This window comes from Centroberyx gerrardi, chromosome 19, assembly GCF_048128805.1.
Source record: "Centroberyx gerrardi isolate f3 chromosome 19, fCenGer3.hap1.cur.20231027, whole genome shotgun sequence".
Taxonomy (NCBI): Eukaryota; Metazoa; Chordata; class Actinopteri; order Beryciformes; family Berycidae; genus Centroberyx; species Centroberyx gerrardi.
Genome location: NC_136015.1, coordinates 5,496,414 through 5,515,093, shown reverse-complemented (window position 1 = coordinate 5,515,093; position 18,680 = coordinate 5,496,414). Strand labels below are relative to the sequence as shown.

At 43.2% G+C, this 18,680-nt stretch overlaps 1 protein-coding gene across 2 annotated transcripts in view; it reads right to left on the bottom strand.

Annotated features, from left to right (window-relative positions):
* The window catches only part of trappc9 (trafficking protein particle complex subunit 9), a 184,612-nt gene that overhangs the window by 102,672 nt on the left and 63,260 nt on the right, over positions 1–18,680 (bottom strand). For both annotated transcript variants that reach the window (XM_078290323.1, XM_078290324.1), the window contains one exon: positions 16,406–16,524. In XM_078290323.1, coding sequence (XP_078146449.1) covers positions 16,406–16,524 — 119 coding nt within the window. The remainder of the gene's footprint in view (positions 1–16,405; positions 16,525–18,680) is intronic.

The following is an 18,680-nucleotide window of genomic DNA, read 5'->3' as shown; positions in this document are numbered from 1 at the left end:
GACCAACAGTTGTGAAATTCTGGCCTTTTGAAATTTTTTACTTTTACAGCAGTTACAGCGCTAGCATGTGTCCAATTACTGTCATATTTGTCTGTCATACTGTCATATACTGGGACACCAATTTGTATCATTAGCAATTCTTGTGCAAAACCTTAGATCTGTAGCATATACTATCTCATGGGAAGTTGAGTTGCAAAACACTATCTGATAAGCCACGGCCACATTGACCAATCACAACCATATTCCATGTACAGACTGAAACTTGGCCCTCGAACACATACACCAATTTTCAAAACATTTGATCAACCAGGTTATGAGATATGACTGTTTGGCATTTGTGGCGCCCCCTATGGGCTGATTTAATATTGGCTCAATGTATATGTAGCACAGTTACACACACACATCAGTCTGTGTATCTCTGTCTTCTGAAGCTGTGTGCCCATATTGGTGTCAACAGGTCAGAAATGGAAGAAGCCTACAATATAAAACGAAAAGTTTTTCAAAGAATTAGAAATGTCAGAAAATCTAATATGGCAGACCTTGATGGTCTAACTGTAAACTGAAAACAGTAAACTGCATAAAGCACATTCACTTTATACCAAAGGGTACCAAAGGGGATGAAAGAGGAAAAAGACTGAACGTTGTTGAGAAGTTTTTCTGTCAGTGAATTTCATTTGGGCCAATAGGAAAAATCTACAGGGTCTGAATTAGAAGGAATGGGACACTCTTCTCTACCGCAGCCACACTTTGTGATTTAGGGTGATAAAAATATTGCTTAGCGCAGCATTAAGAGCAAAAGTGTAAGGGGATATGAAATGAAAACCAATCATTAAAATGTCTAGGTTATTCATAGCTGATGTACGCTTAATAAAGGAATAAGCCCAATAGTGTGCTCTTGAGAACTCCCAAATCATCCTGCACCATAACCCGCCTCTTCCTTTGCCGCGTCATTTTGTCATTTCGTGTCAGTCGTCCGTTTCTCCCTGCTAACTTCTCCCCCCTTTCCTCAGAAGTCGTGCCTGTTCACTTGGTCTCTGCGTTGTTACAAATCTCAGCCATCTGGCCCATCCGCCACCCGGCCAAATACCACCCTGATGCCCCTGCCCCTTCATACACAATTTGTCCTTTTCCCCTTGTCAGACTCCATTCTGACAACACTGACAATCACATGTCTATCTAGTCACGGTTACTCATTTCAAAAGTAATGTCACTGCCTTCCTTGTGAATGATCAGGGCAACCAAATAGTGTTGATGTCCAAAGTTCTTGTCATTCTTTTGCTTCATAACATAGCAGTGGGAATACTTCCACCTGGAGAAAGTAAGCTTTTCTAACATTTATCATCTAAGCTCGCTCGGTGTGAGGACAAGAACTACTTCTGGCCAAAACAAATCAGGCGGCTGGGGCTGGGAGACAGTTTTCTGATCATTTGACTTCAGCCTGATATTTAGAGGGGGTGATGACAAAAGTGAGGAGTAATGTTACTGGGAAAAAATAACAATATTACTTACATTATTCATATTATCACTGAATAACATGCACCCCCAGCACAGGCGGCCATGGATTCCTGCTTTTTGTCTCCTAGGTCTGGCTGCATCTACTTCTAAAAAGTGTTTGACTCAATTTCTGACATTGCAGCCTGAGAATCAATTGAAAGCCATGTAAGCCCTGGTTGGCTGCTACAGCAGGGTCACCGAAGCCCTCCCACAACATGGCCTTGGCACAACCTCCCCTTGTACTACAATCTTATTTACATGCTGATATGCAACCTCTGTGTACGCTTCACACTCACGCCGGATTGCATCGCCGTACCCTCCGACACCTGGGTCCTGAATTCTAAACAGCAGACAATGTGTTATGATCCTTGTTTGAATCCCAATTGTGGGTAGAAGTATTTTCCTGAGTTTTGACCATAGTGAGTGTCCATAATACTGTATATCTGGCCTTGGTCCTGTCTGTGTGGAGTTTGTTCTCCCCGTGTTCACCTGGGTTTCCTCCCACAGTCCAAGGATATGCAGGTGAGGTGCATTGGAGACTTTAAATTGCCCATGGGTGTGATGTGAGTTCATCTGTCTATTTGCTAGACCTGTGATGAACTGGCGACCTGTCCAGGGTGTTTCCCTGCCTTCCACCAAATGCATGCTGGGATAGGCTCCGGGGCCCCCCTGACCCTGAAGAGGAATAAGTGGGTACGGAAAAATGACTGAATGAATGAATGAAAGTCTGAAAATGACAGGAAGAGAAATAGGACACAACATGAGCAATATCTAACCTGAACAACTCAGCTCTGAAAATACAACATCAGAAAGCAAAGTCATTTCTTCAGTTTTGCTTGATTTTGTCATCTCAATAAAACTGCATTCATTTCTAAACATATAAAGGTATATTTCAGTTGTGTTGGTGGTTGACGGCCTTGCTGCTGGATACATATAGCAGAAACCCAGATGTGTGAGCCGCGGATATAAATACTTCCTCTGAATTCTAACAATAGAAGAACCTTTTCATCAAAAGTAATTTGATTTCTTTTGTGAGTGTTGACTAATTCACTTACGTAGGGTGTAATCTGATTATACGCTGCGAGTCGGCGAGGTGGTGGGGGGGGGGGCGGGGGGGGGGGGGGGGGGTTGACTGCGTCACTAGATCTTGTCAAGCTAGAGTGGCGTCTGCCCTTCTTGATGAGGAGGGCTGCCTGCCTCCCACCCACCCACCCACATCTAAACAGGGGGGCCCATGGGTGCCTCAGACACGAGACGGCCGCTCTTTTACGTAACCCTGTGGTCCCGGGGCGGGTGTCGCGCCGTTTACCACCTGGGGCGACTGCAGGGGGGGGGGGGGGGGGGGGAGCGTTGCAGCACCCCTGGCCTCAACCACAGAGATGTGGAGTCAACTTGGAAGATGAGGTGAGCACAGCTGAAAGCCAGAGGCTCCGAAGGCTGCAAAATGATAAATTGTATGGTGACGCATGAGCAGACATGCACTAAAACACACACACATTTGTAGCTGTTCGCCGACAGTGAAATAAACGCTACATAGACAGACACCCAAATATTACCTACCGAACGAAAGGGCAGGTGTACAGGACAGTAAGTAAACATTCATGTTCAGGGGCGGCTATGTATGAGCCCGGCTGAAGAGGATCTGATCGATGCCTGGTTCAGTCTCTTAGCATGGAGGCATATGGAGCCACGCTTGGCCTGGCTCACTGGATTACACACATGGATTGAAGTCCAGTAAGCATGATAAAACGCTCCATTCTCTACCAATTTCACCTGCTGGGCTTGCACAAACATGCAGACACCAGCAATTCCACACACAAACACACACACACACACACACACACACACACACAGAAGCCAACAAACACACCTTTATCATGGCCCTCTCGAGAGTGGGACTATTAATATTACACTAAGGCTCAATAAGCACTATTTACTCTACCAGCCTATTTCTTGTATTCTTGTATACCAGTGTGCTTTTAGGGAGAATGAACAAACGCAAAACACAAACATGCTCTCTCTCTCTCTCTCTCTCTCGCACACACACACACACACACACACACACTGAAGATAGACAACAGTGCTGCCAGGCATGCTGGTGCAGAGGAGAGGTAGGTGTGGCAAAGTAAATCTAATCACAGTAGGTGTATGTTTTTGAGCATGGCAACCTGCTTTCTATTCTAGCTCCCAACATGTCCACAAACACACGCGCACTAACACACACTGGTACATTTTCACATTTTCCCAACTACACTGGGAGACGTGGATAAACTGTGGAATTCAGAAATTATCGGATATTATAAACCATAACTCAGTACTTTCATTTCAGGAACTAAAGAATAAATATAAACTAAAAGACATATAATTTTTTAAGTATTTGCAATTGAAAAACTGGATAACAGATAACTTTGACCTCAGAAATAGAGTTTCAACTGAGATAGGGGAAATTCTAAATAAAAGGGACAAAAAGAGACGATTAGTAGGTGCTGTATACAATATTCTTACCAAAGCTGAGGGCAATGAAGAACTGCTACAAAATATATATAACAAATGGAATAAAGATCTTGGTATGGTAGATGCAAAAAAAAAATGGAAGGAATGTTTACAACTCACATATAAAATTACCACTAATGAAAATTTACGTCTAATACAGTATAAATTAATGACAAGAACATACTATAGTAGAGACAAAATTCATAAGTTTGACCCCAGCTCCTCTGATAGATGTTTAAAACGTGGCACGCAGAGTGACTCCCTCATACATGCCTTTTGGTATTGTGAGAAAATTAGAAAGACTTGGGAGAACATTGAAAGATGGATTTCAAGAACTTGTAATTGTAAAGTAGCATTTTCACCAATGATTTGTCTCTTTCAAAATGTTGGGAAAATAAGATACCCAACTGGATGGCAAATTCTTTTTTCGTCATTAGTTTATAAGAAGCTAATACTGCAAAACTGGAAAAATAAAGAAGCACCTACACTTCAAAAACGGAAAACATTAATGAAATATTACTTGGGTATTGAAAGGACAATGTCGGAGGACAGCAACAAAGAGAAACAATTTCACAAGATATGGAGCTCAATTTACCAAGCTCTGTAGATAAGTGGAGCCGCAAAATCACAATCACCCAGCATCCATAAAATTTAAGGAACCCTGTTTTCGTTTTTATTTTGATCTGTTTTGTTGTGTGTTGGGTGTGTGTGTGTGTGTGAGTGTGTACGTGTGATAAGTGTGTATATGTTTGTGTGGGTGGGGATGCTATATTACCTGTGATGACAACCGTAGGTGACTGTATGATACTTGTGGACGAGCAACTCAAACAGGGTTAAATCATGAAATTTGATTTCTTGAAGAAATGATGATTATGTAATACGTTGAAATATTGAATGTATTGTATTCAGACCCTTAATAAAATAATTTTAAAAAATAAATTAAAAAAAAGGTACATTTTCACATACATAAACTCACCTTCATATCATCCTTGTAGGTTAATATCATATAATCATATATCATACCATCATTCAAGCACCATCATACCATCAAGAATCAATATTAAGTATACTGTATTTTAATATAAAAGTGTATTCATTTTCATAATGGTATTAAGTTGTATGTACATTTAAAATCAAATGACAAGAGATTGAAAACTATAGATTATCAACCAAACTGATGGGAAATAATAAGAAATAACTATTCTAAAAACAAGCTAACAGAAGTATTATCACTTGTATATATTTTTTGTGAGCTGACTAGCTCCAACAGCCACACCAAATTAAACTCAGAGAAATCATATTTTTTATGGCAATGGATATCTCATAAAGTCCTGAATTCATTTGGCTAAGGAAAGTCCACTGATAGTGGAGCACAGCCTCTTGAAGAACAAGGCACCCACAGCAGCAAGTTTGTCCTGAATCTATCTACGGGGGAACATGAGGCAGATTTTGTTTCTGTGATACAGGAATCTAGTTTTCTTTGGCTTTCCAATGAACGATAACACCCAGGCTCATCTAACACCAGTACAAGGACTTGTAATTACATTAACTGTTGAGTTATTAGCTTCTTAGGCCTGTCCGTCAAGCACAAACCTAACTTACAAACAAAATAAAACAAAAAAATCACACACACATGAAGTGGAAGTGTTTGGTTTGACACGTCGTGATGAAGACCTAGTAGTTTGAAATGCATCGACGGCTACTTTGACTTCCACACTTGGTGACTTACCTTTGACAAGACACTGACAGACTTTTTACATCCTCCCCCATACAAGAGCATCTTAATTCCTGGAAAAGCTCCTCAGCCCCACAACAAACTCTTTCAGGTACAGGGTTTTGTTTTGTTTTTTTGGCAGCAGCCAAAGTGTACTTGGCAAGCGAAAAAGCCGTCAGAATGAAAAACAAAACGATAATTTGGTGCTGCAAAACATGATTCAGAACCGCTTTCCAATGTTCTATTTTTGGATGCTTTACAGTACTCAGACCAACAGGGTGGCAGTCATGAGCGCTGTTGTACCCACTCTTACTATGCAGTAGAAGTGACAGCAACATGCAATGTTCAATGAGATGCGTGACACAACTGAAGCTACTGCTTCAAAACGAGATGCAAAAGACAAAAATGTAAGCAAACTTTGGACCAAACTTAAATAGCAGACTCATCTGCTCGTGTGTGTGTGTGTGTGTATATGTGTGTGTGTGTGTGTGTGTGTGTCAACAGCCTCTAACAGTGGGTAGGCTCAGCTCTGAATTAGTAGCCTGTGATTTGTATACAGTGTTCCAAACAAAATATTTATCCAAACTTGGCATTTTGTCTGTTTCTTAATTTTGTGAAATGCTTAAAGATATGCAATTTATATTGCCTAAAGATGGAACATAGAATACAACTTTTTACCACTTCAAATTCACCACCTGCTAGAATAATCTCACAGCTAATCAACAAGAACTGTCAAATCAATAGCATACAGTCAAAATGATGAATATATTGTTTGAACAATTTAATTGAATGTTTATTTTTTTGTATATTTTGTCAACCACTTAACTATTTTCCTATAAGGCTAAATATGATCAAGACACTAAAGCATTGAAGACTATTTTGGGCCAGTTAGTAGCCCCAAACAAGTTCATGGTATAGAGCATAACTGATGGCCTTTGCTGGCTGCACAGATACCACCAAAACCTGCAGGTGTACTGGGTTTCTTTTCCACCTTTTTCACATTTCAACATTTTCAAAATACGAGATGCAACATATACATGACTGCTCAAATGACACAGTTCATATTTTAGCATTCATCTGAGCATGGACAGCCCTCTAAAGAAATCTCACTGTATTATAAAGCGCTGCGAGGCAAACAAGACTACCGACTACTCTCGCTCTCCCAATCCGCCCATCTCGCCAAAGCTCATAAAAAGCTGCCCGGGAGCCCAGAGAGAGTCTGCATTTTACATGAACGGTGATTAGGAAGAGGAATACAAAGCGGAGTTAGGCCCCGGGTTAGGCTCTTAATGGTCCAGATCATTTCTGGCCAGCAGTAACAGATCGGAGGCCCGCGGTGGCGTGCCAGAGAGCGGGCGCTGACGGAGCGGCGACAGGTCATCAGGGACGTGATGTACGGCGCTTGCTCTCCTTCTCTGTCTCTTGTATAAGCAGATCCGGGAGGCGGCGGCGGCTCAGTGCTCTGGGAGGGGAATTGTGGGGTCGCTGCCAGCCAGGATGAGGCGGCCCCCCTCCCCACCTCCACTACAGGCTTCATGGGAATCCAGACTACTTTCGAGTCCTTCACCATGGGCGTTTGGGGAAATTGCGGTATGTACATATCTGTCCATGTGTTGTGTGTGTGCGCATTCACACTGCACAGAACGTAATCTAACTCTGCTGTAAAGCCTCGCGCCGACCATCTCGCTCCCCGCTGCGTTGCTGCCTGGCAGGCTTGCTGGTTTGCTGGCTCTCAAAGGAAATCAAGCGCTCCCATTCACAATTTGCTCTAATATTTACAAGCCTCATACAATGAGATCTTTTATGTCGGGAGTTATGTATACCCGGCAGCCAACTCCTACAAGAAATATTAATCACAATGCAAATAATCAACACACAAAATCGTATCATTTTGAGCAGTTGCGGGGACTTTTGCTGAAAGCGGACGTAATGGTGTGAATTGTGCACTCTATTATCGTGATTGTAATGACAGCCCTGCTTGAAAAAGGATGGGGCACGTAATTACATTCGGGCTTATCAAACTGGTACCTGGGGCATGGGAAAAGCCAGCGGACCCTGCTGCATCTCTGTAGCAGTGTGATAGGACGGGGAATGGAAGCGGATGCAGCGTCCACAGAGACGGTGGAGCGAGGGAGTCTCTCCTGAGTTCCGATATGCGATTCGCACACAACAGGCAAGCAGACTTAGCCATCCGCAAATCCCTGTGGGCTTCCGTGCCGTAATCAGTGCTGCTTCTCAATGACACAGCCGCCACCCCACAGCCCATCCGTCTTCCTATTTCTCTTCACTCATGTTCCCTCCCTTCATCTCTCAACGAGACACGAGGGATGTGCTTCAGGTTGTTGCAACCTAGCCTGAAGAAAACAGGCTACCATATACTGATAAATTGAAAAGTTAAGGTGGGGGGGGGGGGAGCGGCACACCCAAAGCCCGGAGACTCCTCAATATAACTGAGCGGCACAGTCAATCAGTTTCCTCTACAGGGTGCAGCAGCAACCCACAATCAGTAAGGACTGCCTTCAGATTACACTTAGTCCTAATTATCTCAGATTCCTCCATCTCCTCTTTGCAACCACCTCCACGCAAAGGCAAGACAAATTCACAGCTAGAAAACTGTCCAAGAGCCGGCGCCAAAAGTTAAATATAGACACACACACACACACACACACACACACATGGACTGACAGATAGTTACACACTACACGAAGCAACCCCAACCCAAAAGGATGGATGGGATGTTTAGTCCATTTGTCCCCATGATGAGTCAGTGGAGACAGTTGTGTTAAATAAGGTCAACTCTTTCACTGCCAAGAGCACTGGGAGCTGCTTGTCAAAATCTCCCAAGGGAGGAGGTTCAAAACACGACAGAAGAAACTCTGACAGAAAAATCCAAACCGCACTGAGCTGACCCCTGATGAGATTTTGCAACTTTTGTAAAGGTTTTTTTTTTCCTTTAACAATGGTGCGGGGACATGCTCAGTAGGTGGTAGAAAGCCATGCTACTGCAGAAACTCTCAATAGGGCATTCTCATTAAGGGGGAATGGTGGAGCGAACTGGGAAATAATATGCCAAGTGTGCAGAAGTCTTGTTCCTCTGCTATAACTGGAAATAACACCAGAGTTTCTGTCACACATGCTCATAAAAATCAAACCCAAAGAAAGGTTTGAGGAGAGTTTTCTGCTCCATACCTGATTTTCTAAATGTCTCCAGGGCAGTGGAAACTACAGTATAGTTCCCAATTGGTCAAGAGTGAGATTTTTGGGTACACTCTAAGCCTAATCATAGAGTGAATCATACTGGGTTTTTTTCTCTCTCTCTCTCTTTGGAGTCAAAGCTGAATAAACACCAATAAAAGACTATTGACTTGTTTACAGCCGAAGTGAGGTTTGGCATCATCAGGCAGCCTAACAAGCTATGTCCACAATGCAGCAAGGTCTAACAAGAGTTGGTTTTGATCTGTATTTTCACCCAATGATATTTGCTTTACGGTGGAGAGCAAAGACTAATTAGTCGGTGAGTAATTATGAGCTCAAACAGTGGTGGTTGGTGTCCTACCAATGTCAGCAAAATCATGCTGAAATGGCTGCTTGAAATCTAAAATAAACCTGGCCCTTACCAAGTTGCCAGCAACATCAAAACAGCTCCAGGAACTCCATCATTTGAAACTGTAAGGTTTGGACACAGGGTAATCAATTGCAAAACTACTCTCCCAGTATGACACATAAAAGAGACATTGCCTCTTGACTTCATGCAGGAGACTGACAGATCTTTTAAAGTGGGCTCATGGGTCTAAGAGTAGCAGGTTTTAGAAGACCAGCCCCAATAAAGCATTATAAGCACAATGGGAGACGTGCAAACAAATACTAGCCCACTGTGTGCCTTACCAGCTATGGGATTAGCTCACTGACCTCCAGCTATGGCCTTGCCAGTTACAGTCCCTCTGGCTCCCCAAGAAGCACCTTACATCTAAAAACACTCCCAGCAGCTAGCCATGCAATGCTTGCAGTACAGCTTGGGTTCAGGAATTACATAAACAGGGACAGACTATTTGGGAATGTGTCCAGTCCGGAGAATTTAAAGGAAGGTAATGCCACAAAACAACAGTCAGACATCTCATTTTGTAGTTCCATAGGTGAACAATTGGACATACCAACTCTACTAATTTGAGGTGACTATGGCCGAAGAGAGGAATGTCATTGCCAAAGATGTAACGGAGGACATTTTCAACCACATTTTATTGGAGTCCACACTTCAGCTATTCTTGTATGAACCACTATACACAGCAGAGGAGATTTTGCAAAGGAGGCAAGAATGAGCTGCCACCGCGAGTCAAGCAACTTCCCCCGGGGGAAAAGGCGCTGGGATGGATGGAGGGGGCCGGAGAGGCTCGGGCTAACGGTGACTGGTGATCCATGTGACGGTATCACACCAGCCAGTGTCCATAGAGACTGAGAGTATATGCTGCAACAAATGGAACAGTCACAGTTTTTGCTTGAATCCATGGAGTCATCGTGTGTTACTAAACATCAAAGTTTCGATGCACACACGGTCTTAGAAACATTCGTCCGCACAACCAACAGGATAAATTGGTGAAATCGCACGTCACTGGGGATGTGGCCATCTCGGGTTTTGTCCCAGATGGGGAAGTGCTGAAACTATTCACCGGTCAACAGGCTCAAGGGAACAGACCTGTCGGACTGTGGGTTAATAGGAAAAATCTCTCCCTCGCCTCTCTGTTTCCTCTGAGTCCAGATTATTTGGGGACATTGCAGCATTTTAGCCCCTTAAACAGTCTCTAATTACAGAGTAAAAGAACATCGATCAGTCATTAATTGAATTTCCAGCAATGCCAGCAATCGCGGATTGTACCTTTAAAAGAAAAACACAATTTTAGCATCTGACTGTGATAACGGTGACACTGGCCTGCCTTGTGATTGTGTAACAACCTTGTGAAATATCCATCCAAATATCCAATATCAGCTTTTCCTTATTACTTCCAAAAGAGAATTGTCTTATATGATTTGCAGGACCCTGGCATTAACGTGGTTCAAATCCTCGGGCGAGCAAGTTTGCCAGTATTATTATTATTATCATCATCATTATTATTATCAGTGGTAGTAGTATTATCCTGGGTTTTAATTAGAGAGGTTTAGCATCCCATGGCCTAAATGCTGTTTCAGAGGCTTTTCCACCCTGACAAGAAACACTGACAGAAATACTGAGTACTTGTAATGTCTTGGAATTTTTTGGCATAAAAATACTCAGAGTAGAAGGTAGTGAATATCGGCACAGAATAATGGCTATCAGTAGCTTCAATCCAAAAAGTATCGGTATCAGCCTTCAAAAACCCATATCGTCCGAACCCTAGACTACAATGCAGACTTTTGCAGACTTAGGCTTGTTTCACATAAAAAGTTAATGGTGAACAAGCCAGAAGAGGAGGGGAAAAAAAGAAGGAATGGAGAGAAGCTTTTTTTTCATCCAGCCAAGAAACAGAAAATCATTTGGTTGTTCAGCAGGAGTTTCACACTTGGGCAGACAGCAGTGGCAGTTATAAATATCTCTATCAGGAACTTCTGTATGTGTGAGCAGAGCTGAGCTGCCGTCGGCAGGGCTGGGGAGCTAAAAATAGCAGGCAGGCAGGCAGGCAGGCAGGCAGCCGACGCTGCCTCTGTCTCCACTGGATTTGATTAGCCCTGAAGAGGCTCTGTCCCTTTTTCTCCCTTCTCTCTCTTTGTGGCAGCGTGCCTAGTCTGGAGGCCTGGCGCACTCTCACCGCACAGAGCCACTGAGAGACACTCTTTATCATTAAAAAACTGCTTACCTAGGATTTTGTGTGTGTGTGTGTGTGTGTGTGTGTGTGTGTGTGTGTGTGTGTTTGGAGGGTTGGGGGGGTTGAATGGATGAAGAAGAATGAATCAATTCATGGAGAGGCATTATCCACCCTCCCTAATGTAATGTGGACAGTTGGTTAAGGCAAGACTAGATCAATGTCTTCTAAAACTGTATGTCATCAAGGCTAATATCTGTATATACATCCCTTTTGTTTATCAGCAATCTGCAAACAAATAAAACTTTCTCAAAAATATGACACAGCAACTGTTATCTGTGATCTTGTCCTCCCTAGACAAATTTTGAACTGGGGACCACTGGTTATGGTTATGACAGCTGATTTGCACCATCAAGATTATGGCCAAAACCAATCATTTAAATTAGGGATATGTCCAATAATGTATCTGTAAATGAATGTGAGGAGGTGTGTTTTGAGTTGGATAGGTAGACATCCATATTTGGTTTGATTAAGTATTCAAAATCTGCAAAAAGACAGCCAAGAGGCACAGGGTCATACAGTGCTTGTGTACTCCAAGGCCCCTGCTAACTGGCAATAGCACCTAATAGCCCCCTCTCTCTCAGACTCTTTACTCGACAGCCTCAGAGGCACACATCTATATTCTAACAGCAACTTCCATATTGCAATAACACGGCATTACGGAGAGGGATGGCAAAAATAGCATTGGTTGCAGCTTCGCAACACCCCAGACGTTTGGGGTTTTGAAGATAATGCGTGGGTGTGTCTGAGGGGCCTCGCTCTTTCAATATCACAGCTTCCCTTGAAATGCCCCCGATGCCATCTGTCCGGCGGAGATAGGTTCATAGGGAGGCTAAGTGAATGAGTAGGACTGCACGCCGGCCAGAATTACAGTGAGTCATATGCAATCACAAAAGGTGGGATTATCTCTTTTTCTCTCCAACTCCCAGCCTGTCACTCAAGTGGTGCTTCACCTAAATCCCTAGCAGATGGAGTCGGGGGTCCGAATCCTCATAAAACCGCTCTGCTGCTGCTGTTTGACTCACACACAGACAGGTGCTCCAGTGGTGACATTCGTAGCAATACTCGGAGCTGCGTAAATGCAGTAAAGCCGCCAGCATTCAATGCAGAAACCTACACATACGCGCACACACACAAACAATCCAACCAAAAGAGGGCTTGAGGAGGTCAGGAGAAGACGGTCCCTCATTGAAGAAAGGCAGGAGGACTGAGAGGCAAGGCCTTGGCGACGGGGTGAGAGAGGTAATTGACAATGTCAGAGAAACCAAGCCCCGGCAGTGCCTTCGGTCTCCCGGGGATGAGTCACTGAAAATGTGTAAATAGTCGGCGAAACAAACACGTTTGAAAAGCCAGACCCTCTTCACCTGCGCTGAATCCATCCCCCTTGACGGCGCATGCATTTTTCAAGCCCACGGGCACTTGTGATCTGGCGGTGGGGTTGAAAAAACAGGTGCTGCGAGTGAGCGATGAAAGGTCAGCCAGATAGACATGTTGACTCCACCTGTGCTGATTACAGATCAGCGGTGATTTATTGCACTTTACTTCCCTATAGTCCGTAAGCTTACATAAACCTGCCAACAACTGCTCCCTACGTCAAAATAGGAGCACATACAGCCAGGGCTTGAAATTAACACCCGCCAACCCGCCAAATGCGGGTAAAAATTTACTGTGGCGGATAACATTGTAAAGTTACTAGCCAATTTGGCTGGTGATGAACCAAGCTCTAAATATTTGAAGCAGGCTGTGTGGTAGAATCGATTGCGCGAGACCGCGAGTAATGAAAACAAAGGAGGGGAGAAGGCGAAAATGAGGACATTTAATGCCAAATGGCGATCGGGTCGTGAGTGTCAAAGACGACGAAAACTGCGAAGAGCCACCTCCAGAGCTTGACAATCAAGCAGGCCAAGACAGGTGTTTTGGAGGACAGTGTCGCCGTTAAGAGCCTCGTATCGATGAAATCCACACAATTTGAAATCAACGCAATTTACGAATATCAGTGAAATACTGTAATTTATAGATTTATTATGCTATATCTTTTATTTTTACTAATACTTATGCTTAAATTAACCCAGTGGCACTCATAATCTGGTTTATTTCAAGAAAAACATTTTGGCTAGTGGAAATTCCAATTGGCTGGTAACTTTAAAATCTAGTAGCCATATTGGCTGGTGATCAAAAAAGTTAATTTCAAGCCCTGCATACAGCACATAACTCAAATAAAACTCCCATTATCCAAGTCTGATGATTATGAATTTCAGGTCACATTTTACAGATATGAGATTAAATCCAAACATAGGATGCACTCTGTATGGTCTACTATGATCTTCCATTCTTCATTGCCAGCAGTATTCCCAGGAGGCTTTCAATTTCGCATGCATTCATCCTTGTTATTGGCCAAAAAACAACTATTAGCAGCTAACACAAACTCTCTCTCATTCTTTTTCACACACACACACACACACACACACACACACACTGACAGATCAAGACCCACACAGCGCTGGCATTTCCGGGCTTGGCAGTATGCATATCCAATAAGCAGTCTAACACATGCAGAGCCACAGATGAAAAATGGAGTAATGAGAGAAATACAAAAGTTCACTGGGTGTCTCCGAGCAAAATATCAGCGCTTCCTATTACAAACCTAATCAGGAAGATCAGCTCAGCACAAAATTCTGCGAGGATGGAGGTGGTCTTAAGAACACAGCCGTGGAAGATGAAACAAAGTCACTTTTATCTTTCGCACAAATATGGAGGAAAGAAATCCCTGGCACTAATATAGTTGTTGTAAATTCAGGTCTCCCAAATGGTAAAAACAAAACACCTATATATAAGAGGAAAAGTCTAACAATAATTCATCAATCACAGACTCATCTAACTCATCTAGCCTGTATCAAGGCTGTTCTTTGATACCCAGCAGACATTCTGATATTGAATAGATGCTGAATGATGTTGAATGATGTTGATATGATGGACTGCACCAATGTTGAAAAGGACATTAAATATAGCGCCAAAATGAAAGTTGACACCTCCTCCGTAGTTGTCCATAGCTGCTAACTGCATCATTTTATGAAATTGGACCTAAATATCTTCCTGATATCCATTTCCAAAACTGTTTTAATGTGAAGAACATATTGTAACATATTGTGAATATTTGATGCTTGTTTGGGTTGACGTTGAACTGCATGTCACTGTCCCTCAAATGTTTGCTGGGTACTGAAGGTGTGAGTTACACAGATGAAAACAATATAAAGAGATAAGTTATCAGTGTTTCCCCAAGGAAGTTTTTCAGCAGCAGTGGCAGGGACGGGGGAACTTGCAATTAAAGAAATAAAATTATAGCTTGTGAATGTTTATGTAAAAGGTGAAATCCAGCCACATATTACCCTTTGCTATTGCTTTCCACATTTTTCTGCCAAAGAGCAGTGTTCAGGAGTTCCGCGCCCATAACGGATGTGTATATTTTCACCATCACGTACGGCCGACAGCCTCGGTTACGCACAGAATAAAAGTGATTGGCTTTTCGTCAAATTGTGAAATTCCACAGTAGCGGCGGTAAAAATCGAATGTAGCGGAAACACTGGTTATGCCTCTGGAAAAAAAGTATGCAGGCTAATCTGCGCACAGTACTTTGCTGAGCACACGTTCAAAAGAATCCTCCTGGTCCGCCGCTAGCTCTACGAAACAAAAGCAGAGAGAACGCAAATCCTCACGACCTGGTTTATGGCGGACTTCCGGCGAGACAGGAATCCATACGTAATTGGCCTGCGCTGGGATTACTTCAGCCAAGGTTTCAGCACCATAATCTGCTATGAAACCCAGAGCTGCCAGTCAAACTCTCCCACTAACAAGCATAACCGCTGATTAAAATGCCCAGCTTACCTTTCACTATGGAAGAACGCGGCAGTAGAGGGAATAAAGGAAATGTCTTGCTTCCTTTATAGGTTCTGGATATCCAACAGGTTATGCAGTACATCCAGAAGGGAGATGAACAGCATGTGAAGGTGTGGAGGGGAATGCTGATGTTGGCAGTTGGTTGAGCAGAGTGTTATGGTTAGATAAGGGTTAGGTCTTTAAACTATGCATAGGATCTCAATTGGAGATTATCCATCGTTTGGAAGAAGTGGAAGAATACCCACTACTGTGATTTAAGGACAACTACAACACTGGACAACAAAGCTGTTCAGTTTCCTGATCATTCAAAAGAGAGAGAACTGAGCTATCCTGTTCTTTTGAGGGTACGAAGATGCCAATTTTGCAGGTGTTAACAGGAAAATAATGTAACAAGCAGCGTAACAAATGACCGCAGCGAGTAATAAGTGATAATACCACTTTTTAAACGAGTAATGAGTAATGAATTACATTTTCTGAATAACAGGCCCAACGTTGGGTATGAGTGGATGCGTTCTAATACAGATCAAGTGCGTTCGCCGGGGTCGTTAATTGCATCCCACTGATTGAAAGTGTGGGCTCCGACAGGCACCAGCACCGGCGTAGTGCTGCGGCTTCTTCTGCTGCTACAGATGAGTCACAGCGGGCGAACTCAGTGAACCTGCTCAGTCAGCCCCTCAGATATCCACAAGTCCTCAAAACAACTCGCTCCCCTACCGCTCGGCGCATTCTCATTCCGCCTCCATCTCCCATCTCGCCTCTCTCTCTCCTTTTGCTCTCTTTCCAGTTTCTGGCGAACACCTGTGCGCGAGGTCTTCTCATTTCTAGGCTCACATTGCAGCTCTGAGCCCTGATTCGCAGAGCATCAAAATAAAGGCGCGGTGAGACTGTCTGTTCGTGTCTTGGTCCAGGACTGAAAAAAAGCAATAACGCTGTATTTTTTGTACACAGTAAGTGATTACAGAGGGGATCTTTTATTTACCTTGATGTGGTTGTACTCGGCCTTGCCAGACTCGCTGCTGACAGGCTTGGTCTCCGCCCGGGGTTTGAGGACCTGGCGCAGCGGACTGGAGATGGGCAGGCCTGTCACGCTGATCCCATCTGAAATGACAGCGCAACACCGCACAGTCAGCACAAAGGAACGTACAGAACATACAGTACACACAGCGGCTAGCAGGGCATTAAAGAAATCCACCCTCGGATACTCTTCCGCTGTTCAATATCAGCAGTTTGTGATGCTCGCTGCATTCCAGGAGTTATTTTGTGATCAAGTGTTGTAATTTACTTTTTTCCCTCAAGTTGGGACCACTTCAAAATTCTCTTCTATTATCTTTTTTACATAAACAGAAGACGAACTAAGACAAAGTAACTATTGCAGAAATCCAATGTACATCACCAATAGCTGTTAAGTTAGTGTTAAAGTGTTTCAGGGTGGATCCATCAGAAACATCTTGAGAAGGTATTCACCACGTAAAATACTGTTATAATAATACTGCTTTGTCATTTGCTTTTTTGGCTCGAGAACAAGGCTTTTTTTTAGCCTTTGTAGTTGAAATGTCTTGTGACACCGGCCTCTTGCACGTCCTCTATCGCAGAGAAATGGAGAAAGGGGGTATGGAGAGAAGGTGGGGAGAGGAGATTGGGAGTGTCCTGAAGACAGCAAGTTTTCAAAGCCAGAAATCTCAGCACCTGGCAAAGTAATCAATGAGTCATTGCTATTGATCAACAAGCCTTTCCACCCCCTGAGATATATTATAATAATTTTGTGCTATGAGGCAGTAAAAATCTTACTTATTTCCCCTTTAAGTTAAGCAATGGTATAGTGATTGCCTACACAACCACAGGTTCTATTTCTTATGATAAAAGATCATATTGTTCTTGCTTGTTATTCTAAGCACGTGGAAGAAAAGAAAAACAAACTATTTTCTCAATCTAGACCTTGAGAGAAGCACTGCAGACACAGGAGCAGCTGCATTATCAGCAGCTGCATTAGGCACCACCACAGGGGTTGCTTCTTTCAACCCACTCAGACAATCCTCAAAAATGACGGCAGCGCCCACTCTCTGACGTCAGTGGAATCATATCTGTCTCTCCAAAAGGAAATTGCTGGGCTTTGGAGCGGCTCCAGCTTTCTGGCCCGCAACCCACACACGCACAGAGACGCTCAAACCCACCAATAACCAAATGTGATTGTTCACATATACAAATAAAAAAGCATGCACACTCTCATATCTGTTTGACAACTACCAATATTGTCTGTCTGGGTATTCTTAGTGTTGTTGCTCACTGGCTTCCAATTTGAAACTGTATTCCAAAAAGTGGCACATCTGTCACACACACAAAGTAAAGGAGCTCTATGTTCTTTGTAACATTTTTGAATTAGTAATTTAACTTTATTTTGACTTCTACATTAATAGAGATGGGAAAAACCCGACAGCAGTCATGATTGCACATCTCAGGGACTAATGTCAGAGGATTAAAACTAAGATGGAAGCTTAGTTGTAGCTGTTGTTTGATAGTGTTGGTGATTTAAATTGCAACACTGAGAAGTGTTCAGCTAAATTTCTGAAAAATGTCAAGTAGTTAACGTTGTGCGGAGAGCCAATTTGATTCTGGGAAAAAAAGAAAACACAACCAAGTAATATCTGGGTCACATTGCCATAATATTGACACAAGTTAAAGTTAAGTATGACTATCTGGACTACAAGTGGCACAACCATAGATACCCAGGGCAGACAACAGTCTAAACATAGGTGTATGTGTACTACAATGAAATTAACCACAGTTTCATGAAAGTCAAATAACATTTTAAATCCCAAAGCTCATAGCCTTCTGTATTCCCAGGTCTCTACACAGGTTCACTCACAACCACAGAGACTATTTCCCGATTGCTGCGGGAAGCCTGAGGCGCAGGATGAACAAGGGCTTCAGAGAACTGGGCTAATATCGTGGCAGATCCAGGTTACGTGTTCTCGGACTCCTCTCTGTAGAGCAGGCTTTCCTCACCGCAACCGCATACACACGGAATAGCTGTCTGAGGGTTAAGCTGTGTGACTTGCACCCAATCACATTTATTTCTCTAAACCGCAGCCACCCACCTGTGGAGGATGAAGTGCAAATCACAGCTGATATCCACACGGAACCCGCAATGGAGGAAGATTCCTTTCTTTTCTCGCTGTACCTACGCACAACTGGACTTTTATTTATTTTGTCATTTTTACTCCAAGTCTGTGATAGGCTAAATAGTCGAATGATAG